Here is a 20,737-nt window from a genome sequence, read left to right on the forward strand (position 1 = left end):
AATGTTTTATTCATAAGCGTGGAACAAAGCCCGGTGTTCATTCTGAGGACATCCCGCCTCTGGAGAGCGTAGCGGTAGCAAAGCATACGAAACCCAACAGCTAGCGCAGCCGTTTGTTCACGTGTATAGATGGCAAGTGGATGATTTCCCTGACTCCGTGTTGGTGCAAAACAGCGGGATATGTTTTAAACGCGGATCTCGCTAAGAACCGGGTCAACCACTTGTGGGTCGTTGAAATTGGCCTAATAAAAATGTTTCATCACTTCTAGAGGAGCTTTGGGGAATCTTCATAAGGTAGATAGACTGACACGTACGCGGTAGCTGTGCGATGGCAGTATCTTTGTCACTTTGTGACTCGCGATCTAGAGACGAACTCGGCTTGGCAACACTTCAATAAAATTAGAAAGCTCCCAAACGATGGCCGGTTCGTTACATCATCTTTCACTGAAATGACTTTGAAATCATACATTCGGTACCCTAATCACGACGCGGCTGTCATTGCTCGTAATATTTCAGTTATTCGAATGAGAATTGACTCGATAATCCACAATATATGTATTATTTTTTCATACCCAGCTAGAACTGCTTCGTAAAAATGGTGGTTTGAGACGAAGGAGTGTATCGTGCAAATTGTCAAAGCGATCTAGAATATATTTAGAAAAAAAGTGGTCAAATAAGCAGGTCAAGTAAAATATTGGGGTTATGGAATGACCGAGGAGTCAACTTTGATTAAACAGTACATGCACTTTAAAAATTCGGCCGGCCTAATACGAGTAATTAGAAAAAAAAATAAAATAAGAATATACTTGTCGTAGTGTGTTCCTGCACCGTGGTTAAATGCTCCACACACAAACCAAGAGTTTCCTCTGAGTTCGGACACCCTACATCCTGCGGCAAGCCCACACCGACATACGTGGTGTTCGTGCAGCTCGGTTTTGGGAGGGAGACGTTGCAGTATGAGCGCCAGTAGTAGCTCAGGTATGCGGTATGCGCTTGTGGTGGGTATGGCACAGGATGTGGAGTGTCCGAACTCAGGGGAAATTCTGGGTATATTAATAAGGGAAAGAAAACAGTGACAATGAGAGACTCGATAAGTTGCGGAACGATGGGACGAAATGGAGGTTACCTCCTGCCTCGTTGATTGTCATATCGCATCTTCAGGACTGTAGGGATCGTAAGTGGGTGGGTAAATCGGTGTGATTTACGAGATTCACCACCAGGCCAGTGTTGGGTCGAGCTCCAGAGACGTTTGCCGATAACGTCAGAGCCACATAAGTCATCGCGACTTTCCTGCAGAGGGTTCTTATAAACCAGATACGCGCGTTGTGACTACCGGCCTCGCACTGCTTGCAAGCCATATACTATTCTTAATCTTCTTTTGACCCCCATTATTGAACAGACAGTCCAATTATTACGGTGGCAATAGAGAAGGATTTGGAATCAACTTGTTAAAGTAGAAGTCAGCCCACTTAATGTATTGTGATCAGAGTCCACATAATACTCCAATTAATGGATATTTTTTAAAACCCATATGGGACTGTCTCAAAAATAATATTTACCAAATTGTCCGCTTAAAGTTCACCGATGAATCCCATCATGCGATGGATGTTGATGAATTATTTTACATCAAACTGATTGTTGTTTGATAAAAAGTCTGTGCAAGCCGAAGTGTTGTGACGGCGAAGAACTTATGAGAGAACAATAATTACCAGTACAGTAGCACCTGCTACATGCTATTTTGCGTTCAGTATGGACTCGCTCCGAGTTATGTATTATGTATTTTCTGTCCACCTCCTCGCAGCTCCATTTAGACATCTTGACAATTATCTTTCCACTTGCTAAGAAGCATGTAATATTCATGACAACGACGGCAGACGGTGCGCATCCACCGGGTGGTGTACAATACGAGAGATTCCGAGATTGTGCGTTCACCGTGACACTAATGCCGGGAAGGAAACGGTACTAATTGGGACTGAATTAATATCGAGGACCCAGAATGATACGGTCTAATCTGTCCTCAATCACGCCTCGTCTCGAGTACTCCGGGATATATACCTTCCAGTACGATTAATACGCTGCGAATGAACTATCCACCAGATCATGTATTCAGGGATAATTTCAGTAGAATTAGTTCGGTTAACAACAAGTTTGCCGCATTCCTCCAATCGCTTGGTTGTTAACTCAATTGTTTTCTGAACTTCACAATTCGTATGACTTTTCATTTCTGGCTGTACGGTTTTGTTCATACTCATTGTTATTTGAACTGACGTGAATCTTGTGAAAACTTTTGCATTTTTACTGAACAGCCAGAAGAAAAGGATCTTCCGCATATCGCATCATAGGGACTAGGACAATAATGAAGAGATTTCTGTACACTTTCAGCAGTTGATTCTGAAAACACTGCTCGATCATTATGTTTGAGAGGTTCAAACAGTGTGGAAGTGCCGCATTTAGTTGCAGGACGCTACACGTACTTGTCCGTAAAAGTCTCGGGATCCGTTACATCAGGACTTCAAGGGTTGAAATTTCTTAAATTTTAGTGTGATATTGGGAAGTTCGAAAATTGAGTTTGCCCATTTCAGTCTTGGGTCACCGGGGTTCTTCAAGCCTTTTGCCTGGAAGGCATTTTTCGGACATAAATCAATGTGCCGTGTTAGAGACGCTGGATATACTACCAGGACGAACCCGAGGTTTGATATGGTGTTTCGAGGGTGCGTATTAACGGAATCTTCGGGTATAATTATGAAAGACCGCAGGATAATCAACATTCTGATGAGAAACCAAAATTTTACCAAGGCTAACATCCACACTACCTGTGGTCGACAGTCCCGCAAGGCAGTGACGAGTTTCGAGATAACCTGGCCCGAGCTAACGGATACTTTTTCAAGAACTTGGACCGGCACTCAGTCATCCATGACGAGCTTCATGTGCTTGAGAAATGAATGCACCCCTTTTGAGGTGAACTCTCCGAGGGCGAAAGATGAAAACAATGTGACTAGCGACTTTGACCACTCCCAACTTTGCCCGAAATTGTTCGTTGCTTCTCGAACACGACGGATACGGCCCTGATCATGTAAACGTCTAGATAAATGGAAATTCGCTGCTTCGTAAGTTAAGGATAACTCGAGAACTAACGAATTCGGGCATCCTGGACTTGACAGATGGGTGAGTTATGTTCGAGCCCCTGAAACAACCGCTAATTTCACCAGACGATGACGAGACTACGGCGATAATAACACCATGGGTCATCTCTCGCATTAAAATGCACCAATAACAATGCTTAAGGCCAGAGTCTGTGATTATACGTGGATAAATCTTGCCGCGGTAGCTATACGGTTCTTCCGGTGATTGGCTAGACAACGGACGAGTCTAATGCTAGCTTCGCATTCCTTGTGGTGATCTTCATCATGCTTTCATGAACCCTTGTGACTCGCCGAAAAGTGTATCAGGCCGATGGCAAACGAATTTGCAGGGTATTATTGTTCGCTGACAATGAGTAGTTTAAATATGTTAAACCAAATTAACACTAACAATGATGAAGAAGAATACAAAAGCTACAATAGAAGAAAATGCTTCGCGATCGAGGTACCTAAAATGTCCGGGCCGTTTGAAAAACTTCTGCGGATTAGAGATATTTTTGAATATATGGCTTAAATTTGAACGTATCGAAAAACAAGTCGACTTAGAACAATATTTTCGTAACTCATCATCAGCGATATGTTAAACATTTCGATTTGACCAGTTTTTTCTTTCTTTATATGAGTATTTTACGATAATCAGTGGTATTTCAAACTCTTCAATTTCTGAGTTACTAGCACGAAGTATACTGAACATGTCTGTTCTTCGTCAAATTCAGGGAAAGTAGTTATAAGTCTGCGGTATTTTTGTATTTTTTCTATCCTCGCGGATTTCCGTTTTTAACTTTCCGCAACTTTTTTACGGTAAGAAGAAAAAGGAGGGACGTTATTACAATTACCATAACAATTAAAAATTGAGTTTCTAGGTCTAGAGAATCACTTCCGACAATTTTCAGATAAACGGTGATGAATTTTGAAATTGAATTTTGGAAAGCAAATGAACGGATTTCGGTGATTTTCAACCAAGGCAATTTTACAGGGTAAGAAACTTGGAAAGTCTTCAATACGAAGATAAGAAAACTGGATACTGAATTTTGCATAGAGAAAAAGGAACTTTCAGATTCCATTATCTTTTTCAAAAAAGACGCGGTTACTTATGATTCGGCAAATTTCTCTACCGAAGGGCGTTTCAACAACTGTCAAAGCGACGTTTCGAATCATCGAGACAATAACGACGTGGACACTGTCATGTATATGATCCATTCGTTGTTGGTTATTCCTTTATTTCAAGAAACCTCTTGAATAAGCACACAGAGATAGCAAAGTTCGTTTTTTCGCGCTCTATTTTAGGTTGAAAAGACAAGTTTAATATTTCCATGGCGTTCCCTAGGGCGCGTCGAGGCGCTCCTGATGTAGCTCGAACATAGGAGGTGAAACTTTAATACAATTTCATTTGCATCTCGCTGACAAACCTCGAGCTTCTCCGGCAGTTCTTTACTGCTTCTGAAAGCGTACAATTTATAATCGCAACACCCTGGAAATGTTTTGTTCCATTACAAGACGAAAGTGAACCCCAACTCCGTCGGCACTCCGTCAACCACGTCTTGGGAAACTAATCAATTTTGGCGGTGAAAAGCACGTCTCGGCAACAAATTATCACTCTCTCGTCTCACGACGTGAATTTTTAAAGGCTCGGTACCAGGGGGTTTTCAGATTTAAAGTGCATGCGTCAGCATTTCTTCCCGGGCTTTTCTGTCCGCCAAAGGGTGATAAGAGGGAATGAGGGATCAAAGCCAAGGCATACGCGGGGGTAAACGAACAATCGTGCGACGAAAAATAACTGTTTTTACGTTATTCATCACTGTTCTGAAACGTCCGAAGCAGGCTTTCATCCCTCTGTGTCTCCTGAAACGGTGCGGTAACAAAGTAAAAAAAATGTGCCTACAATATGGACGAAACAAAACACTTTCCTCGACCAATTAGCCTCCCCTGGAAATGGCGAAAAATGGGGTAGTTCATAGAGAAAGGTATGCAAAACATTAGATCAACAAAAGTGCTTGAAGACATTGAGAAACACTTGCAATTGAACAAATCATTAGCTTGATATTGATGGTTGCGTTATCGCGATGTTGAATTCCTTGAATAGAAACTTTCGAAAATTTCAAGGCATTGGGTAATTTAACTGTTAAAAAAAATATCCTTTTTTTTTTAATTACGAGAGATCAAATGAAAACAAACATGAAGTAAACGAAACGTCGACGAGATTTTTTTTCTTGCCAATTTTCGAAGACAATTGTATATTTGGTAAATAATTCACGGACAGGACCGACGGTGCAGCGGCGGATGATGCTTCGCATTTCGTTTCCCGGAGGAAATTAGGAAACCCGGTGCCTCCCGTTTCCAGCGACCTGCGCCAAGGCAAAGTCACAAATGTAATATTCACGGAATAATATACTCGTAGGTACGGACTTCAGTGTTTCCCGAATCACTTTGTTTTTCTCATTTGACTTTCCGATTCCACCATACGGGAGAAATGTATCTCGTTTTCAGCTCGAAATTAAAGTACTTTAATTAAAACGACAAATTTGCGTAGTCTGCGTACCTCAGCTGTACTGTTTCTGCATGAAATGCTCTAAATATCTGTTAATTACATCTCGGAAAATAATAGGGGTATATATATAAATAGCGCGAATATCTCAGTGAAAAAAAGACGTAGACAAATGTTTTGAACGCGGAAGTGAGACATTTAGCTCAATTCTTAGTCCAAAAATTTAAGCAATCAAAGTACTTGATAAAAATTTCACAACTCACAAGAATAAGACAAAATGATCATGGTTTCGTAAGTCACAGTTTGGCTTATCTTGTTGATCAATTGACAATCGCAGGCTAAGGTACTGAAAACGGGCTGCGCGGTCAAGGTATGAACATTTTATCATTCAAGCATCGATATGGTTAAGCAAGGACGACCTGCACTGTCCGGTCTTGATAAATAAAATTTATTTCCAAACAGCTCTAACAACTCCTTGCGACGTACGTGGTCCCAGAGTTCTCTGGTAACAATGCTATCTCGGGTAAAAAAAATTGAGACGTCAACCTCTGCTTTTGTGAGCACTTAAACAGCTATCTAGTTACAACTGTATCAGGTTTTCCGCCATCCGATGGCTGGCAGATACAACGGAGGCAAAATCGAGGGTAATCAGAACCCCGTGAGCTTTGTCTGGTACGATAATTAATGCTTGTCACTGTCTCATGTGCATGTATAATGCATTACGATACTACTTCTGCAGCAACGCTAGTCAAGAAGGACAAATTGACTGGGAAGAGAAACTATTAGATCTTATCAAGGGGTCAATTTTTCATTGCACACGAACACCGCAGTCATAAATGGATAGGTACGTGGAAAAGTCAAATCGCCAAACACTTGGATTTACTCTTACTTTTTATACGTTACTTGTTCTCAAATCCAGCATACTAATGCGGATTGAAATGAGTTTCAGATGCTCACTTATAATCACGAATGTCAAAATCCAGCGGCGAAATTTAAAAAAATTATTTTTGTAACTTATAATTATCGAAAATTTGTATTGCTAACGCATACCTTACGAATCTTTTTATTCCTTCTGTTATAAGCGCAAAGAGAGATTTTGTCGCTTGAATTTCAAAAATTTCTATTCCCACCACGGGAAACCACCGTTAATGGAACTTTCCTTTTTTTCGTTTACTTTTTTAGCTTAAAACTCATTTACTCCATTAACCGACATCAGACAATATCTAATGACGGTGATTCTGTTTACCCGTGATACAAGAGCCATAGTCTGTTCGTGTACTCTTCATCGCCATGGTAATCGTATAGGCGGTTCTCGAAGGATGAGGACAAGAACTGGGCTAAGGTATAACAAATACCATATTTTACGTCATAACAAGTACCATTTATCTAAAAATCATTCGATGCTACGAACCAGGTGATTTCCAGATCTACAATAGCCTCGTTCCCCATCAGATTTTTCAACCAGACACACATAACACCCTATAAAAAAATGCACGTGACGTGGATCGTCTGTTATCCTTTTTCTCAAAATATTACACATAACCTTCAATCTTTTCACCATTAGGTCAGACCAGGAAAATACAAGATCAGCAACGTTCTGTAAAGGCGGATAAGTTTCATGTCGAATCAGCGAGCATTTCATCTTTCCAAAAAAAAGTCTTGACCATTGACACAGTGTGACAAATTTCCATTTCACGATGCTTTCTTAAGCTCAAGCGGGAGTTCTCAAAAATGGAACGAATTTATGGATCAAATTAACTTTTTTCTGCCTATAACTCACGAAATTTAAAATATTTTTGCTCCATCCTTCAAAATGAATATACGCAGAATCGCCATAAGCGATGGAAAAATATTACAAATTAAGTTCGCAACAACCTTAAACCCGATAATTGAGAGGAAAGAATCAGCGGCGACACTTGCCAGAGTTGCCTGGGCCATCACCTTTGGGTGATCGCGATCTCGGAAGTGATAACAACTCCCCGTACTCAGAGGTCCAGCCCACGTAACTCGATTCCCAGAACGTCATTGGTTTAGAAATTTTAATAACGTGACCACCGATAGGCCGAAGACCTACGCATGTGCGGAGAAATGTCATCAGCATAGCGCGACACGCACTCTGGTGACACTCTCGCCCTCCTCTCGAAGAGTAGGGTGGACTTGCCTTGTCGTTCGACGCATGCGTCCTGTGGAGAGAAACGGAGGAGACAACGTTCAAGGGTCAGTTTGCACTTGCAGATGTTTGAGAAGAAGGCTTAGACCGCTGGGCTGCATTTCCATCAGAGAGCAGACACCGCCAAGAGAATACAAAATGCAGCGTTTTCATAGCTTGAATAAATCTTGCAGGCAGGATTTAGGAGACAGCGAGAAAACTAAGAGAGCGACCCGCGGGTGACCCGGGAGCTCCTCTCTTCCAAGGATCGATACGAACGGCGCGCGCTGTGTTCTCTTCTGCCATTGGTCATTCCACAAAGCTAGACCTTCCCGGTTCCTATTTATGCTCGTGTGCACCTGGAAGTTGCCTCCTCTATACATGTACATCCTGCACCTTTTGCTGCCTTTCAGAGATCTTAGCATCTCGCCGTTGTCGAGCTCATTGTCAGACGCCTCAATCAACGCCAGAGCTGATTTTGGGAACTGTCCAGAACTTCTCCTGATCGCGGTATGGATTTATGTCCATGAAACGACTGACTGTGTCACAGGGAAGAATTCTACTTGAAAGATGAGTTTTATGGCTTGGCTAATCGCATTCTTAATCAGTGTTGTACAACCGTTGCATTGTCCTCAATTTCTTGAAAAGTCACGCGGTACAAAAGATCCCACGATGACTGTCAACGCATAGACGACGACGAGGCTGAAGTCTCGTTGTAACGTGGACGGAAGTGACTGCTGAATATGGATGAGTCGAGCATCGGACACACTCTCATGCTCACGTCGGGGACATAATTGCCTTAATTAACGCTAATATGTTAAATCGCGGATGGTTTCCTTCTTCCATCACCTCACTAACGCTCGCTCAAGGTATCCGAACCTCTTATTCTAATAATGGATGCAAGAGAACAAGAGCGGCAACTCTTGGCATGACCATTAATAATCGCAGGAGTATCGATGATAGGAGTAATTTTGTCTTCAGCTTTACGAATGTGACCTGAATTTTCAAATCATGATTATATATTGATTGAGTACTCTTTTCTACGATTCAACTTTGAGGTGTAAACAGCTTAATTTCTTATTCTATAGCGTGTCTTCGGAATGATTATTAAAAAAATGAGGGCATAAATTTTGAGTTAGTTTCCTAGAATATGAGGCCTGAAAAAAAAACCCACTACTGAAGAATAACGGTCACTGACGCACTCGATGTAAAGTGAAATGATGATTGCCGTAGCCACTGTTTTCTAAACATTACATACCTCATTTCTCTACAGAATTGTCATTTCTTTCACATTGCAGTTCAATGTATCAAACATACTTGTTACAGCGATCTGTACGGTATTACAATATTTTTCGCATAAGGAATGTAGTCGTTTACGAAAACGCCGTATACGGAGCGATGAACTAAAACTTTTACATCGTTTTTCATAACCTAGTTCTTTTTGCAAGGTGTATAAAAGTACTCGTTGTTCAGTTGTAACACGTTTGCTAATAGTCCCGTAACACTCTATACAAACCAAATTGCCATTATTACCCTGCAAGAAATAAGTCTCCTTCAAAATGTTGTAGATGGGGCAGTGCCTTAATAATTTTGTAGCATTACCTACTTCGGGAAAACTTGAAGCAGTTTGTGTAGTGGGAAGGGATTCCAGCATTGTAAAAATGTGATCGTTAGTTCATAATATGTCGTTTGCAGTATCGTAGAAATTAGTATATTACATGTATGTCCAGCGATCACGGTAATACATGGCATTTTTCACTTCAAAATTTGACGAAGAAATCCTACAAACTTTTCTCTGTGCACGTTGCAAAATGGAGATACATAAATTCATGAGCAAGCAACAACCAGTGACGCCATGCTAGCTTCCGTGCAGCGGAGAACGGCAATCGTATTCATGAACCGACACGGTAATTAGGGACACTAGCTCACCTTACAACCGGAAGTCCCCTTCAGAATCCTCCCTCGGCAAGAATATTGCCGGAAATACTTATGAATTTCATTTGTTTCGTACAAAGGAATAGTATCAAATGTTTCAGTCTTAAAGTCGTTTATGACGCTTCGTTACTTCGCATGGCTGTAACGGCAGATTTCTCTTAGGCTGGGTCTAACGAAAAATTAATTGTTCAGCGATTCTCCGTATTTACCTTTAGCCGCTCATTCGTTGTTGTATGATGTCGAAGAAAAATAATGTATGTACCTGAAGTCCGAATTATCGGAGCCGATCAAAAATTCAATTAGCTGCTACTACTGAGATTCGACGATAAATTTTTGAATGGTGAATGAAATTTGGGTGGTTACCTGAGTGTACGAAATTTGTTGTAATGACTGAGGCGTTGATACGTTTTTTTATCATTGTTCCAAGCTTGATGTACCGAAATTACAAGTACGTGATAAAACATACAAATAGAAGTGAATATAGGACTCGTCTTTGCCAACTCCATCGGCAACCACTAAAGAAAACGTACGCGATTAGAAACGAAGTGAATGCCAAGTCCTTACGCAAAAGTACTTCCTAAGTCTAACAATCATTTCGTAACTTTGTCGTGGTATGAAGATGTAACCGACTCAACTCTACCAAAACATCTTTAAATTTTAATTCGTTTATTGGTGCCGTTGTTGATAAAAGACTGCTTACAGAACAACGACGCTGGTCACGGTTTGGAAACCCCTAGTCGACACTGTCAACAATTTGACACGAGCCAGAGACTGAAATCAATCTCGATGCAAATCCAACGCGAATTGAAAACTCGCCTTTTCATTCTTTTGATGTATTGTAGTTTTATTTTCTGCGAAAGTCTGCTTGGGATTGGCTGACTTTCAGACAGCTTCTGAATGAGTGACCCCGATTTGAACCTCACTAGGAAGCTCGTGATCAGGTGACGTGAAGTCAAACTTTATTGGCTGGTATTTACACCTTACTTTCCTCGTTATCCAATTTTCATCATGCTTGCACATCAGTGAATGTAAATTAATATATTTCTCAAAATTTCGTTGTATACGATAGTGACTAAAAATTCATATATTGCGTCGTGTTAACTTAATTTTACTGAATTTGCTTTGTTCTAAACTCCGTGACTGCAATTCTTTTGAACTTCTAGTTCATACCAGGTTTCATTGGACATCAGTTAAATATCTCAACATTATTTGAATTTGAAATTTATCCTTGACAAATAAATAATTATTCTCCCAGAGCTCATGAATCCAATGAATTGAAACTGTATTAGATTAAATTCTTCCCTATCTGACGATCGGATTTAAGCAAACTCAAACAGTTGCTTGAATTTTGTTCAGATCTCACACGAGGTGATTTTGTCACGTTAGTTAATAGTCTTGGATAAAATAATAATTCAACTAGAAAGAGTGCAGCTATCTTGTCCGAATCCTCGACGTTTGCTCGGATAAAAGAATGATACGTGTAGGAATATTAAGTGATCAAGCAAAGGTTTATTATCGATAGTGAAGCACCCAGTCACTTAGTATGGTGAAAATTTGACAGTAGTGAAGGATTAAATCTTAAACAGGTGTATTCAGTAATTCAGATGTGTCAGTTCTGCCCTAACTATGATAAATCGATTCATATGCAAGTAGTACGATAAAAATATAGCATGATTAAAAAAAAAAAAAAATGCATCAAAATAACTTCACAACAATCATGCAAATTGATTGTAATGGGATTTCTTGGTCTAGATGGTCACGTGGGTTGGTTGTCTCCTCTGGAGCTCGGCGAACGATCTTTTCGTTCCGGCGCGTACTTCTCACATGGTACGGTGGTTGCCTTATCCCAGGCGTCTGGTAATCGGCTGCTTTCGATTGGATTTCTCTATCGATAGTGGTCTTTGCTTGACGGTACTTCCAGTAATTGAATTGGCTTGGGTACGGATGAAAATTACTATAAAAAAGTATTGTTTTTATCGCTTGTTTTGTTTAAAGTGCTGCAATACTTTTCAACTACGTTTGGGAATCCATGACAACGGTGGGAAAGGTGTACCGCCAATATGTGAAAAGCCTCATTGATGCTTCCACACATTTAGTATTGGTACAGACTGGGCCGTGCCAAAATGACCTAAAGCCGTGGGAATCAGTCGAGGGTGAAATCAGTGGATCGGCTGATATACCATTGGCGTTCATTCCAAATCGGCTCTAATTGAACCGTGTTTAATATAGACCACTCGAATAATCGTGTTCACATAGTACGACTGGAGCTTACAGTAATTGCTATCACCGGAAAATATATGCATACGAATCACCTGGCGTACAATTCGCCAAATAACCCAGTTGTTATCCGAGCGATCCAGCTCGTTAACGGTGAAGTCGACGGAGTACATAACATAGTCATGAAAGTTCTTCTCCACTCCAAGCAGATACTTAATGATTTTGACCCACTTTGACTCGAGGTGCTCTTAGGGCCAGGAGCACGATTTCGGGTGACCGTATAGCTCCTACAGAGATAACAACTTCGCGGGATGCAAAAAGTGTTTGGCCCTTGTCGTTCTAAAGCAAACTGATTTGCCGGTTACAAATAACAATCACAGGTGGAGATTGTATACTCGCGAATATCAACATCGATCGCAAGTTATACTCTTGGGTGGAGGTGCCAGAGTATACAATTTCAGTTTTCTGTTCGCCGCAGATTTCCCGCGTATATATTTTATATTATGTAGATATTTGTTCATGTGCGGTTAAGACTTCGGTAAGTAAACAAGCTAAACAAGCACAACAGTTTTTTATTTTAACAGCCTGCAGGTGTTGTGAGACGGGTTGGGTCTGACTTTTAGTTGTGTACGAAAACGTTTACTCGTCACATAATTTGTATGCAAGGAAAATGGTATTATGCACGATTACTCCAAATGCATACTGAATTTTTCTCTCTTGGTTAGGCGCTTATCGAGAGGAAAAGACCTTTCGTAATAAAAGGGTGCCATTTACCTTTCGTTGATTTTGGTTATTCAGACTGTGGGCGGTTCTGCGTGTTCGGCGGGAAATTAGAGAATGTCTTTTTGTGAACTTAATTAGGATCGGTTGCGAATTAATTAGTTGTGGAGACAAAGTTTAGAAGACAATAACAAAATGTTCAATAAATTAAAATAATTATATTTGGAACACAATAACAAAAGGTTAATTCAAATATTTGGTTCAACATAAAAATTATAATGGAACGAGTTTTAAAAGAAATAATATAGTTTCGCAAGAACTGAATGCGACGTTGGAAGAAATAGCGCAAGACAAAATTCTACCAAATTACAGGTTTAACTTTGCTGAACAAATACGGAGAAAATTTTGAAAAACTGTACTAATCACATGCAAAAACTGAAGTGACTCGTTAGAAGGATCTTTTTCAAGTTGAAGTGTCTTATTGAACCAAGTTTCCTCTAAAGTTTGGGAAAATTTGACGAACTCCCTGATTGACTCCCCGCAATTTCCGTCGAGCCGGACCAATGAAGAAGTAAAAGCGTTTTGCGCCTTTTAATTTGTTCATTCATTTCGACCCCCTGGGCCCAGGGTAGTGGGACAGTTATGCCCGCTACCACTCTTTCCACGGGTATACGTAAGAATCCTCTCTTGCCTTTTGTTTATACTTATTCTATGATGTGCCTACCCACCCAAGACAAATATCTCTACATCAGTGATTTATTGCATGCATGTGCACGTCAGATGTTATATCCTAAAAAATAACTTCCGGTATTTTCAGGTATTTATTTAATATTTGGTAAATATTTAAAAGATCCCTCTGACGCATGCATAGAAGGCGGTTTACGTAGGTTATCAATAAGATGACTTCGTTTTACAGTGAAGGAAGGATAACGGACAAAGCGCGCAAGCGGTTTGAAGTAGAGATAATCAAAAAAATTTCCGCAAACGGATAAAGAAAATGAAACATTGCATAAGATAAAGACAAAGTATGAAACAATTCCGAATAAACTGTAGAGTATAATCAATATCTAGGGGCGGTGGGCTTTTTTTACGGTAATTTTATCACGGTAAGAAGTTGTAGTTACAAGAATTGCGGTAACGTGAGCAAGAAAAGTGTGCCAGTCCCCAAAGTAGTGAATATCAGAGCAAATGCAATAGTAATTTTCATTCGTAAAGGTCTCAGGAACAACGTGTTTCTGTCGAATTATTTCGTTGAAGTTATGCAGCAAAGCTTTTGTAATTCGGTGACAATAATTATTTTACGCCTGTGATAATTGTTCAAATATTAAAATTGAGATTTCTAACGAATTGAATAAGCCAAAGTTGAGAGATTCGTATTTCATTCACTCTCGTCAAAGTTATTGCCGTGGTTTATTTTTATTTTTTAGCACAATTCCAACGTGAACTTGCGGCAAATGCAAGAGATTTTATTACGATCGAAGTGGGGCTGGTTTAAAAATGTCTAAATCAAGCTATTTTCATTGGGTCACATTCGTTTTTGCTTCACATTTGGTACCGCTACGGACAAGTTTCCTACGAAGAAGAGATTTCACTTTTCCAATCTTTCTTGATGAGGTCAGCGGCATACTCTCCAATCATGACGCAAGTTGCTTGAGTATTTGCGGTGGGCACCTATAAAAACATGTATATCATGCACTGTTACTCCTGCTTATGTAATGATCTTCTTGCCACACATGAGTTGTAATAGTTATTTATGCTACTTATCCCACACGTAGAATACAATATTTTTTACAAAAACTGATCTGGAAGTCGAATTTCAGAGGAATATAATAATTTTGAAACTTAAATTACTATAGCGGCATCAGATGGCGTTTGAGTAGTTTCTAGTAAAGTGAAAAAGATAGAGTGAGTTTAATACAGACTGTACTCGTGTGGTTATATTTCTATAGTAGTATAGTTTAGGCGGAATCTGTGCAGTTATCTGATACTTAACCGAGCATGTGCGTTTATGAAACATATATAGTCAAGTATGCGATTATTGTATATTTCGGAGATGACATACAGCGCTCGAAAAGTCAACTTCCAGAGCAGGTGTTGTAAAACGTTAATTTTCCACACCATATAAATCACCGCGCACCGTTACGCACGCGCATTACGTCGTATAGAATGATGTGTGCCACTGCAGATGCGCACTAAAAAGCACTGTGCACAGCTACACATGAGCACTTGAAGCAAACTGAGTGAGGCTAGTTCTGATACACAGCTGACGCTGCAGACAATTATAGGCACGTGTTACGGGCACCAAAACTGGTTTTCGACGCGTTCATGATGAAAAATACTGTATGCAAGTAGTGACGAAACCAGGAAATGGAGATTCGAGTGCGAGCTCTGCATTTTTCTCCGTTTCGCCTCCGACTTGTGCTCGCGTGCAGACTCATCACCATTCCCTAGTTCTCGTCACTTGTTGCATAAAGTGCTATCATCCAGAACAAGCAGATAGAGTTCACTATTTAGGTTTCTATTTCGCCTATCATTTCTTTGCAAAGACAAAGTTCACGCATCACACCACGAATTAAATCATTTCGGCAATTACCTGAGGCATGATGGATGCGTCTGCAACGCGTAGTCCCTCTATTCCGTAAACTCGTAGCCGAGGATCGACAACTGCAAGTGGGTCTGATGGGGGACCCATTTTGCAGGTGCCTGCATTATGATTTGCCCCATGTGCCAAGTAATGAACGGCACACTCCCAGTAATTTGCACTTGGAAAAGTGTATTTGGAGCATTCCTCAACAAGTGGTGTGATCAAGGTCATGTTATAGGCTTTCGCGGCCGTTGTTTCAACAAACTTCAGAGCAGTTTCGATGACTTTTACAATACCAGCAACGTCAGCAGGGTTGTTTAAATAGTTTCCCCAGATAGAAGGATATTCAAGTGGAGCACTTGAAGCCAGACTGATTTGCCCTGTGAAAGAAAACAACTGCAGTTGCTTGATGGGCTCCATATAGTCTTCAATTCCTCAATTATAGGTAGGAGAAGTATATTGCTTGAATCGAAAGCTTCAGACATACCTCTGCTTCTGGGGTAATAGTACCCTGCCAAAAGCAGAATTTGGCGGTTACCATCGCTTTGAAGGGCGCCGATTTCACCAGGCGCGCAAGCGGCCTGATAACCGTCGAAGATTATCTGCATGTCTGGAAGGTCGGGCGTTGTGATTTTGGATGGTAAAAAACCCACCACCTGAGCTGTTCCAATGCTAGACAAGGGTCCAGTCCGGAAACCTAGATATTCAGCAAGAGCGGCCCAGTTGTTGTCGTAGACATCAGGCTCATTGATGGTGAATGTAAGCGGCACTGAAAGATGGTCATGGAAATTCTTGCCAACGCCGTCTAAATCTTTGACCACGTCAATTCCCTGCGATTTCAAATCTTCCTCTGGCCCAACTCCAGAGAGGAGTAGAATGTGGGGAGACCGAATATTACCTGCGGAGATGATGACTTCCTTGGTTGAGCGTATCGTATGGAATTTGCCGTCCTGCGGACAATTCATCGGAATCAGTTCATTCGTCAATAGCATTTGAAATAAAAAAATCATACGTGGTCACATTAATTAATTTTTATTCCCTAGCTTGATGGCTTATCGTTGATTTACTTTGTAATATTCAACGCCAACTGCTTTTCCATTTTCGATTATGACCCTCGTGCAGATGGAGTTCAAAGTGATGTGAAGATTACTACGGTGTCTGATTGGCCGCAGATACGCAGCGGCGCTGCTGCGTCTGGCACCGTTGTGAACCGTTCCTTGAATTACAGCAAAGCCAAGGTTATCTTTTCCGTTGAGGTCGTTGTTGTAGCCAAAACCTGCTTCTTTGGCTGCAGTGAGTAGTACATTTACGAAAGATGGTTGGTAAGGAAATCTTTCGACAAAAAGTGGCCCATCCGTGCCGTGATACTCTCGACCAACACTATCGATGTCACCGTTATTCTCGGATTTCTTGAAAAACGGTAAGACTTCTTTCCATGACCATCCCTCGTTACCCATTTCAGCCCATTGATCGAATATGAACGGGCTGCCGCGCAGGTACATCATTGCATTGTGCACCATGTTTCCACCTAGTACTTTGGCAGATTCAATCGCACAGGAGTTGTTCAAGTCAAGACAGGCGTAACTCTCGTTTGTTGTCTGGTATCCCCAATCGATAGGTGATTCTACCAAACAAAGCTCTCACGAATTACTTGAAATTTTTCAGACAGTATTTCTATATTTGCCTGTACACCTACGGATCATCGTGTTGTGAAAACCAGGGACAGATGCACCAGGTGGCTCATCAGGGCCAGCCTCAACAAGGATAACTTTCCAGGATGGATTTTCACTCAGTCTTGCAGCCACGACAGAGCCGGTTGCACCACCTATAAATAAAAGAACTGAGGTTTATTTTGCAATTGTACTTGGTTCCCTCATCTTGTTCGTTGACTCCGGTAACGTTCACGCGTACCGAAATCTCTCCTCCAAGTATAAATCGTTTATTTCATAAAGTAACTCACCACCGACTACGATGAAGTCGTACTCGGGATCTGGTGTTTGGATAGGCGTGATGCGCTCGCACGTTTGAGCTATGTTTTGCTTTTTGTATATGAAGGCGTCAAGAACCGACATAAAATAATAGTATAATGTGACGTTATTGCACAAGCTTGTCAAGCTCGGTCCTAGTTGGCCCACATTGCAAGTTCCCGATGCGGCGTGGCTGTGCTCCATTTCTCTTGCGGACGAGTCGGATTGAAAGTTAACTAGGGTTGGCAAGGATAAAAATGAGTAGTATAATTTACAATTGTCGGACTGCACGAAAATCTAACTATAATTGCAGTATCACCAAATGTTTCTAGTGAAATGAATTGTGTTTGAAAGATGGAACAACAAACAGATCATTGTCAGTTTCATATGGTCAACAGATGTGGCCTTTTGGCTGGTAAAACTCAATGCCTTGCTTGGCCCTTTCTCTAAAATCTTAATTTATAAATAATTTGTACAACCTGCGTGAATTTTAGTTTATTTCCATAATTACCTTGTGTCTTATATTCATGCAAACGAGATTTTCGCCGCAATCACTGTATTTTTGGACAACTGTTTCAATCCTCAGACTGAACAAGTTTGCCACCTCAACCACTTGCGATTACTCTTAACGTTAAGATTCGAGAATTGCAAACTATTCTCACAATTTGTGTTGGTAAAACTCTTTCAGAGTTTTAATGTACGAGGATATCAAATATTTTACTGTCACTTATTGGAATGTGCCGACGTTTTATATACCTCGGAACTTACGAAACAACGGGGGGCGTACTGTTATTCATAAACATTTATACGACTTGGCAAAGAATAACTCCATTGGCCAAGAGTATAATACAAACATTGTAATGCTATCAGTCTGATACTACCACGCCGATAACTGAATCGTATACATGATGGAGCAACCTCAACTCAAACCGAATATACCCGACGCAAACCGGAGCGATCGCCGAGAGGACCACTAGGACCGCAGGCAATGACAACGCGACGTGACGCCGAAGACGTACAAACGACAACGAAGATAGTCGAATGGAACGAACGACACCCCATAACCGCTCGTAACCAGTCCGAATTCGGTATAAATAGAGGTGCTTCGCGGGTGTGTTGCCAGTAGGCAGTAAAGCACTTCGTTGAGTCAAGATCGGTATTAGGTTCGTTAGGAAGATTTAAAGTTTCAGATTGGATTCAAATTTTTCAGATGGATTAGCGCTAGATTTAGTCTTCACCGAATTTGAACTCAACATCTTTGCATGGGGCATTAGATTCAAATAGGAGCAGTATCTAGGAATACTGTAAAACTTTATTTTATATTAATTTTTGTACGATTATATCGAGTAGTTGATTAATTTTCTTTATCTTCTTCGCTACTTTATTTGACCATTGAAATTATAAATTAAATGACTCTGTTTCTTTAACCGGGAACATCATAGCTTTAATTGCACTATTGCATGTCGTCCGATCAACGTAGGATGATTCTTTAAAGTGAACGGCTCTGTCCTCACAAATTCCGAGTCCGAAAACAATATTGGGGTATCTCAAATCTGACACACAGTCATGGCTTAGAAACCTCTTTTCTGAGGGTAATCGTTGCATTCCAAATTAATAGCAGATATTTGCATGTCAGGTGTCTTATCTGGTTGAATGAGGGAAGCGGATCTGGCTTTAAGGGGTTAGGTGGGTTTCAAAATTTCAAAAAATCGAATTTTTTTTTTTTTGCTCATCTTATAATTGAATATGTTGAGAATATTCCTTTAAAATTTCAAAACGATCCGAGTCATATTCTAAGAGATATAGCCTTTGGATGTTTCACCCATCAGGCTATAACCGAGCGTGACGCAGGTATATGGAGGCAGATATATCGAGGCAGCTGCTTAGCTATTGTTCGTTTATTTTTGTGATGCGAATACTAGGCTTAGGACTTGCCGGATGTAAAAAATTCTGTGGTTTGATGGATATAAGTTCCTCATTCTTGAATGCATCAACGTACAATTTTTATGTTGATAAAATACATGAGTGCGTCATAACTGTTGCCGAATCAATTTTGTTGTCTGCTGCAAATCAAGAAAAAAAATTAACGTGTGATGAAAATAATGTTGAAGATACGACAGATGTTACCGTGTCAGGTGATGGCACGTGGAAAAAACATGGGTTTGCATCATTATACGGTGTAAGTACTATTATTTACATGTTATTTGAATGTAAATCTTCAATCGCGTTTTTCTCGAAACTACATTTTTGAAATCGGTAGTCACGATTTCTCGAAAACTTATGAACCGATCTCTTTCAAATTTTGCACACTTCTTCAAAATAACATTATCTCGTACTTGAACGAAGGATTTTTTTTTTTTATTCCAAGTAATTTTTCAAGGCCATGAAGGGTACAAATTTTACTCAAAATAAGGGTTTTTTCTTTTCAACGCCGCCAAAAATGTAATTTTTGTTTTTTTTTTTTTTTCCTTCGTCCAAGTACGAGTTTTAAACATCTACTAACAGAAAATTTTTGGTTTTTGCATTTCAGATGAATCTGTCATGAGTTATCCTGACTACGCCGAGAGAACTTTTTTTTGAGGGGTCATAGCAGACGACGTGTCCACGCCTTAATTTTCAATATTTTTCAATCAAAATTTCACAAACTACTTACAAAATATGTATCTTTTATGTGTTAAATTGATGGAATGAAATATTCTGTTGATTAAGTAAAAAAAAATTCATAAAAATGTACCTGTTTTGAGCTTTTGAAACCCACCTAACCCCTTAAAACCCCAAGTTCGCAACTAGTGATAGGGAAACACTGGCTTAAAAAGCCCGTGTTTTCAAAAATTGCAACTCTGGCTTCAAAAACCTGAGTAAGCGAAACTTCTAGCTCATAGCACAGGGTGTTTTGGGTCGGCGAGATCGATCCAGACTTTCACTTATAAGAGGAGGCCGTATTTCTTTGATCAATCACTAATTGCCAGTTTTATTAAAAGCGGTAAAACTACCCACAATAACGCACGATTATTCATACGAGCAAATAAAGGCTCTTGAAAATCGTACACGTTACAACATATAGTTTACATTTCTGACGGAGATGACTGAGGTGGAGAAGTACAAAAAAACAAAACATCCAAAAAACATCCTTCGAGAATATCCAAAATTGGTTTTTGTTCTTCTTTAAAGTATGGCTTGTCTTTGCTAAAGATGAGAAGCATATAATATATGCTTGTATCAAATATATTGCAAGTTAAAAAGAAATTTTGTCAAGTTACCATCCAATTCTCTTTTTAAGATTGTCACATCTTTGTATTACATATTTTTTTCCAAACTCATCTTCTCGAATAATTTTTCTCTATATATGTATAACCAACCATATTTATATGCAAATAACATTACATCAACATTTGTCGATGTCTTCGGAACAATATTACGAGCTGCAAGAAAACATCAATGTAGAACGTGATTGCGGGACAAGTTTTGATACGTATGGCCGTCTATTACCTTTACAGCTCAGATGAAATTTATGTGTTCATAAACTCATGAAATAATGCT

At 40.1% G+C, this 20,737-nt stretch overlaps 2 protein-coding genes across 2 annotated transcripts in view; one reads left to right on the plus strand and one right to left on the minus strand.

Moving 5' to 3' along the window:
* The window catches only part of LOC124216468 (putative leucine-rich repeat-containing protein DDB_G0290503), a 145,396-nt gene that overhangs the window by 106,164 nt on the left and 18,495 nt on the right, over window positions 1-20,737 (plus strand). The gene's annotated exons all lie outside the window — the stretch shown is intronic.
* Window positions 12,850-17,917, minus strand: LOC124216470 (glucose dehydrogenase [FAD, quinone]-like). Its single transcript, XM_046621017.2, has 7 exons — window positions 17,709-17,917; window positions 17,191-17,433; window positions 16,927-17,055; window positions 16,298-16,854; window positions 15,718-16,180; window positions 15,240-15,610; window positions 12,850-14,317 (listed from the first exon to the last, which is right to left on the minus strand). The coding sequence occupies exons 2-7, from the start codon at window positions 17,399-17,401 to the stop codon at window positions 14,219-14,221; spliced, it is 1,830 nt and encodes a 609-aa protein (XP_046476973.1). The 5' UTR covers window positions 17,402-17,433; window positions 17,709-17,917; the 3' UTR covers window positions 12,850-14,218.

This window comes from Neodiprion pinetum, chromosome 4 (assembly GCF_021155775.2).
Source record: "Neodiprion pinetum isolate iyNeoPine1 chromosome 4, iyNeoPine1.2, whole genome shotgun sequence".
Classification (NCBI taxonomy): domain Eukaryota; kingdom Metazoa; phylum Arthropoda; class Insecta; order Hymenoptera; family Diprionidae; genus Neodiprion; species Neodiprion pinetum.